Genomic DNA, 7,346 nt, shown 5'->3' on the forward strand with positions numbered 1-7,346 from the left:
CTACAACAGGTGGGCTTCAGTAAAGAAAGATGTTACTGATCACCTAAAACACATCGGATTTAGAGGTGGCTCTGAGTGAGTTGGGGTGTTTTAGTGGACAGAACAGGATCCACACTGACCTGGTTGCATCCAGGTATCCCCAAGTGTCCGCTGCAGCTCCACCAACTCCTCCCACTCGGCCTGTCATCAGCTCAGCTCAAACCTCCTCCTCCTCCTCCTCCTCCTCCTCTCTGTGGAGCTGCTCCTCTGGCTGACTTTTCACAGTCCGGTGCCCCGACAGGACTCAGCGGTCATGGCCGGCAGTCTGACCCACCAAGGCTCCCCGAACCCGGGCTACAGCTCCAACAACGCCGTCCCGGTGCCGGCCATCACCCAGACGGACTCCAGGGACAAATGGAGCAAAAAGATGGATTTTCTCTTGTCGGTCATTGGCTTTGCGGTGGACCTGGGGAATGTTTGGAGGTTTCCGTACATATGTTACCAAAACGGAGGCGGTGAGTGGTGCACAAGTTTTTGTTTTTTTTTCTTCGCTAGGTTTATTTCACGATTCAGGATTTGTGTAACTTGGGAAGAGTGGAGCCACATGGAGGGAAAAAAACTTGATTGGTTTGACTTCAGATCAATTAAATGTTCGTTTCACATCTGACACCAGAAACTGTCCATGGTGCTGAAGTGCGCATCCATCACTTTGATATCAATCTAACTGTCTGCATCTGATGTAGCTGGTCTGTAAACTATTACTGCATTGAAGGAGAATTCATGAGAGAACATCCGTTTTCATGGAAGAAATGTTTTTTTAAAACGAATATTTATACTTTTAAAACATTTTCTGCACACTTGAGTTAAAATGTATTTAGGTATAAATAGGTTTTCCTTTTCCCAATGCTTTTACATAGAGGTCATTACATTACTGCTGCCTGCTGGTTACAAAACAGAATTAATGTAGTAATTCTTCCATCTTCCAACAACAAAGCAGTTCAGTTGTTTACCATAAGACATAAAAATGCATTGAAGAGGGTAAAAAATAAAAAGAAGAAGAAGAAGAGGCAATTACAAAATAGAGAACTGAAAAAGCAGAAGATAAAAGACTATAAAGGGAATAACACAGGATTATATCGACATTTCATTTTATAATTCTGTTTGTCTGCGACGTGAGTGAGATTCTGTTAAAACGAAATAAAAAAAATCCTTGAACTGAAATATAACATAAGCCACTATTTTATTTGAGATTCAAACTGTCTTCAGTCAGTTTCCTGAGTGTGTTAATGTGCTCAGTTTGTTATTTTCAAATGAAACAGCTGCACCGAACAACAGCCGTCGTGGCTTTCATGAATAATAATTTTTAAAAAACATTTCCCCTCATGCATCTGTGTGCAGGTGCTTTCCTTATCCCCTACATATTGATGGCCATCTTCGGTGGCGTGCCGCTCTTTTACATGGAGCTGGCACTGGGACAGTTCCACAGAACCGGAGCCATATCCATATGGAAACACATCTGTCCCATTTTCAAAGGTAAGGCCTCGCACTGAACTGCACAATAAATCGATGATAATCAACACATGACCTTGTGTTTGTGATCCTTATAGTGTCACGTCCTGAGTAACCTCCTCTGTTTCCCCTGTGTTCTGTTCCAGGGCTAGGATATGCCATATGTATCATCGCTCTGTACGTGTCCTTCTACTACAACACCATCATCGCCTGGGCCCTCTTCTACTTCTACTCCTCCTTCTCCAGCATCCTGCCCTGGACAAACTGTGACAACGTGTGGAACACCCCCAACTGCACCAACTACTTTGGCAGGGACAACGTCACCTGGACGGATTCCTCCAGATCTCCAGCAGAGGAATTTTACACGTAAGTGCATGTAAGTGTGAGTAACAGAAACCGCATATATAAATAGCTTTACAGTAATACTCTACACAAATACTGTCAGCTGGTGACGTCGTATGGGAACTGTAGTTTGTGCTGTGTGTGCTGAAAGCCTGATGATTTATGTGTTCCTATTTTAACAGGAGAAATGTTCTGGAGATCCACAAGTCGTCGGGGCTGAGGGATGTCGGGGGCGTTCGCTGGCAGCTGATGCTCTGCCTTTTCCTCATTTTCACTATAGTGTATTTCAGCCTCTGGAAAGGCGTGAAGACTTCAGGGAAGGTAACACTTTGCAGCTGCTTTAGGTCATTGTCCATTATTATCTTTACTTTAATCACATATCTTTGATCTCCTGCTGCCTCATCCGTCTGATTTATCCCTCTCCTCCACACCAGGTAGTGTGGGTGACCGCCACCTTGCCCTACATTGTGCTTTTCATCCTGCTCATTCGAGGCGCCACTCTGCCGGGAGCCTGGAGAGGTGTGGTGTTTTACCTCAAACCTCAGTGGGACAAGCTGCTGGAGACCAGTGTGAGTTGGGAAAAGTTGGTCGATCAGCTGGCTAGAATTCAATCCTGAAAAGCTGGATCGTGTTTTGTGTTTTTGTTCCATTGAGAATCACATTTTAACATCAGTTTCAAAGCTACAGAATCACTTTTCAGTGATCTGAAGCCACTCCTGATGTGTAAGATGACCATAAGAAAGAAAAAAAATGAAAAAATTAAATTAGTTCTGTTCTGTTCTAATCTAGTTCGACAGATGGACACACTTGAGGCAGACATTTATTAAATATTCTTATCAGATACTCATTATTTTATTTTTTTGTCTCCAAAAGTCCAAAACAAAAATGTGCAGAATTTCCCAACAGAACCTCAACATTAGGCAAGATGACAGAAAATGGCTAAAACAACTAAAAACTTTCTCCAGAGTTCAACCTTTAGGAGGGACAGCGATGAGTATTTAACTTGCCGAACTGGTCGAATCAAGCAACACATCTGGATCTACCGAGCATGAGTACTTTAATATATACTGTACAGTTGTTCAGTTCTACCCGTTAGTCTCTTGAGAATCTGCCTATATTTCTTTTAGATGTATGAAACGTCCTCGTCTTCATCCCCGGCTCGCTGCTGTTGTTTGCTCAACATGTGTGAGTGCTTTGGTTGGAGGGGAATATGGATGAGATGAAATGAGATGCATAAATAAGCTACAGAGCAGGATAATAAGATGCATAATTGGTTTAGATTTTCTGCCCATTAACAAAGGCCTCCCTTTCTGTCTCACTCACCGATATCCAACGCTCGCCTCTTCTTTTTAATGCCGAATGCGAGCTGCTCTTCAGATCTCCCAGCGTACAGCTGTGTGGCAACTGGACTCCTATACGACTGACACAAAATCCCTCTGCCTGACAAAACGCTACTGAGGGATCAGAACACAAATCAGATAAATGCTCATTTGAGAATGTATGAAATCAGTATATAAATATAAAGATAGTGTGACAGTCAGACAGTGTGCTGACTCTTTCTGTGTCTGTTGTTTTTAAGGTTTGGGTGGATGCTGCTGCTCAGATCTTCTTCTCTCTGGGGCCGGGGTTCGGGGTCCTCCTGGCTCTCTCCAGCTACAACCCCTTCACTAATAACTGCTATCGGTAAGAACCTCCAGCGACCTGTGATACACAGATTTATGGATTTGTGGTTTAAACACAGCTTGGAAAGACAGATGGTCTGAATGAAAGGCTGAACTTCTGCCCACAGTGTGAAATTTTAAAAAAAAAATCTCCTTTTGAATTTAAGGCTTGAGGTGAATGACTTTAGCGCACAGCAAGCTTTGGGAACTCTATGGATTTATTGTTAATGCCTTTAGCACACTGTTGTGGAAGGCAGTGATGTTAGTGGGAGGAGCGGTGAATACTACACGGTGGATATAAATGCAAAGCTGCGCACAGGAGAGATTAAATATACAATCCTGGTATGACTAATGGTGTGTGTCACTGATGTGATTAGTAGAGCAAAGTGGCATTTGTGGAAACCGTAGTAGCAAACACACAGATTGTGAATGAAACTGGATGCTGCATGAGTCAGTTTGTTCCTCTGAGAAGCATCAAACATTTTCCAAACACATTTCTAAAACATAATGTGTCCATTCCTCAGTGCGATCAAGTGTTTCGGTACAGACAAAACAGTTACATGTATTTTATAATTGTATTATATATATATATGTATCTGTTTTAGTTTTTTTTCATGATGTAAATAAGAAATGCTCGACAGGAATGAATAATAAAGTGGGAAGGTGCTTTGGGAGAAACAATTCACATTTACAAATGTTTGCCTGGAGCGTCTGTTTCAACACACACATTTATTTATTTTAATAAAGTTCTTCATATAATCTTTGCTGGAGATGGAGAATTTTCTTTTTTTTTTTTAATTTCTGGAGGCGACCCGACAGCGTGGTTAGGGGTTAATACCACATGAGCGAATACGCTTTGAAAAGTGGTTTTATTTTCGGCGCCTTTGCTGCGTTTCATTCTTTTACTCTTTGTTCCCCCTTTTATTGTTTGTCTCCACCGTCACTACCAAATAAAGGCATGACATGTCAAAGGAAAATCTGCTTTAAAAAGCTGTAGATTGACACTTGGTAATTACTTCAAGGTTTTTTACGTTGGTAAATGTTTGCAGAGATAGTTTTACACCTCTTGTGATCCCACATCATGGATCCGTCCGTTGTGTTTTCCTCATTAGTGTTATTGCAGGATGCATGTGGTTACAAGTCTGAATGTAACAAAGCTGTAAAGAGCACATAAGGGAACTGATTAAACAAAGGTCACAAAGGTCAGTGCTGACTGGCTTCCACTGCAGACAGGAATACACTGGAGTAATGCAGTTTATTTGATAGAAATGGGACTTTTATGAGTTTAAGCAACATGAGGGACAATGATTGCGCTGCATGTCCTTGAACAGAGTCTAATTTCCTCCTCTACAGTGACGCCATCGTGACCAGCTTGGTAAACTGTCTGACCAGCTTCGTGTCGGGGTTCGTAATCTTCACGGTGCTCGGCTACATGGCGGAGATGAGGAAGGTCGAGGTTGAGGATGTAGCCAGGGATAAAGGTCAGAACTGCTAGAATTCTAACATCATTCTTTGATAATTACAAAACGAATAACATAAAACGCCCCGATTTCATCCTATTCACTGCTGTCGTGCCTTCCAGGACCGAGTTTACTCTTCATCACCTACCCAGAGGCCATCGCGAACATGATGGGCTCCACCTTCTTTGCAATCATCTTTTTTGTGATGATGATCACGCTGGGTCTGGACAGCACGGTACGAACTGTGAAGCCTGGATGCTTTGAGAACATGATTGTGATGAAGAACGATATGCAACAACATTTCTGTGATAAATAGTTTCATATTATACGTTAAATAGCATTAAATATCACTAAGTCTGACTAAATAAAATCCTCTTAACATCAGAATTAGCCTTGGTGGTGTTTGGTGGCTGGTGCTTAGTGATGCAGTTAGTGAGGTGTTTCTCTGACATAAAGCATCCAGGATGATTCTCATGTAACTGAAGTTGTAGAGATTTGCTAACGATGATGTGTCTGTGTGCTTCAGTTTGGGGGGCTGGAGGCGATCATCACCGCTGTGTTGGATGAATACCCCGATCATTTCTCTCACAGACGGGAACTTTTTGTTCTGGGCTTGGTGGTTGTCTGTTTTTTGGGCTCTCTAAGCACCCTTACAAACGTAAGTCATTTTAAATTACCCAAGAGAACCATCATTAAGTCCTAGTAATTATCTTCAAGCACAGGTGAAGTGCATTTGGATGCGTTGCAGTGAAGTAAAATTCTGATATCTGTCGTGTGTTGCTCAAATTGGGGAAACTGAGTGATGACTGTTGGTGTTATAAGTGAGTGTAAAATGTAATTGGCAGGGTGGAGCCTATGTGGTGAAGCTGCTGGAGGAATTCGGAGTAGGAAGCTCCATTATTGCAGTGGGTTTCCTTGAGGCCATTGCAGTTTCTTGGTTCTATGGTAAAAAAAAAAACAAAAAACAAAAACAAGACTTGCTTTCTGTCTCTTTTATCTCGATGACCCTTTGAATCAAATCTATTATTTTTGCTGCTTTCAGGTATCAAAAGATTTAGCAATGACGTTCAGGCCATGCTGGGCAAAGCTCCAGGGATGTTCTGGAAAGTGTGCTGGGTTGCCATCAGTCCAGCATTTCTGGCGGTAAGAGACTAAAAACATTACAGTAAACACTCGACACATGAATCTGCAGAGCTACACTTAGATCACACACAAAAACATAAGCTCCTTCATTCAATTACACACACGGGGAATACTTTAACATGCAGAGCTTTAAAAAAAAAAAAAAAAGATCAAATAAACATCATCCATTTAAGTCATCCAGAGATCAATTGGCCGTAGCAGACTAAGATATGAGTGAAAGCTTATGATCAAAAGACGGCTGCATCGGTGGCCTTTGAAGGCAGCGGAGACCAAAAACCTCAACCCCCTCTGTGTACTAAACCCTCCTCTACATGGAATATCTTCCTTAAAACTTCCTTTTTTTTTTTGCAGCAAGTATATTGCAAAACACTGGGGTAATGTCAGTCTCCCACCTCTACATACTGTTTAATATCCTTGCCTCTGGTTTGCATCCATCTCTTTAGTTGTCTTCCAGTTGACATTTTTACATTATTACACTATACTGACTCCCATTATATATTTCTTTTGTTATGTGTTAAAGTGTGACAGTTATATTACCCCTCCTGTGTGAGAATATTAAAGCTGCTTTAACATATAAATTGAAATGTTACGTACCTTCTCAGTATATCATCGTGAGCTCCATGCTGAAAGCGCCGCCCCTCACGCTGTTTGATTATAAGTATCCGGATTGGAGCATCACAGTCGGGTACATCATCGGCTTCTCGTCCTTCATGTGGATCCCCATCTACATGGTCTACAAGCTGGTGTGGACCCCTGGTTCTCTGAAACAGGTCAGTGCATAAAGAGTGAGACAAAGTCCTGCACCAAACATTCATTTTTGCACACATTTGTATTAAGCTAACCTCCACAAATACTTTGTTTTCCACAGAGGTTGGCGGTGTGTCTGAGACCAGAGAGGACCATCCCAGACATCCACGCCGACAACCTCAACATGGCTACAGTGCCATAGAAAGAAAAGCACCTCCGTCTGCTAGTAGATTCCCATTCAAACCACAGGCTTTACTTTATTTGTGACCAAACCTGATCGGGCATCACGACCAGCTCATGATGCGTACACTCTGTAAAAAGTGAAATGCTGCTAAATTTGTAATTCTAAGGGGAACTGAGACAGCAATACTCATATCTTCGCTGTATGTGTGACGTCTGTGTGACTCAGACCTGCATCGCCAAGATAGTTTATAGCTTTCACATATTGCCATTTTCCAGTGTTGCTTTCTTGTGGTTGTAGGAGTCAGTCGTACATTGAATGGTC

The 7,346-nt window shown here is 42.1% G+C and overlaps 1 protein-coding gene across 1 annotated transcript; it reads left to right on the plus strand.

The window, feature by feature from the left end:
• Positions 1-292: 292 nt before the first annotated feature.
• slc6a4b (solute carrier family 6 member 4b) lies at positions 293-7,043 on the plus strand. Its single transcript, XM_008276585.1, has 13 exons — positions 293-494; positions 1,378-1,512; positions 1,635-1,854; positions 2,013-2,151; positions 2,265-2,399; positions 3,410-3,513; positions 4,845-4,972; positions 5,074-5,186; positions 5,478-5,609; positions 5,797-5,896; positions 5,994-6,094; positions 6,697-6,864; positions 6,963-7,043. The coding sequence occupies exons 1-13, from the start codon at positions 293-295 to the stop codon at positions 7,041-7,043; spliced, it is 1,758 nt and encodes a 585-aa protein (XP_008274807.1).
• Positions 7,044-7,346: the final 303 nt, after the last annotated feature.

The sequence above is a fragment of the Stegastes partitus genome, unplaced genomic scaffold, assembly GCF_000690725.1.
Source record: "Stegastes partitus isolate 25-593 unplaced genomic scaffold, Stegastes_partitus-1.0.2 Scaffold77, whole genome shotgun sequence".
NCBI classification, from domain to species: Eukaryota; Metazoa; Chordata; class Actinopteri; family Pomacentridae; genus Stegastes; species Stegastes partitus.

Coding starts and splice junctions, on each gene's coding strand:
- slc6a4b (XM_008276585.1), top strand. CDS start 293: ATGGCCGGCAGTCTGACCCACCAAGGCTCCCCGAACCCGGGCTACAGC. Junction 495..1,377: donor ATGTTACCAAAACGGAGGCG/GTGAGTGGTGCA, acceptor ATCTGTGTGCAG/GTGCTTTCCTTATCCCCTAC. Junction 6,095..6,696: donor TCAGTCCAGCATTTCTGGCG/GTAAGAGACTAA, acceptor GTACCTTCTCAG/TATATCATCGTGAGCTCCAT.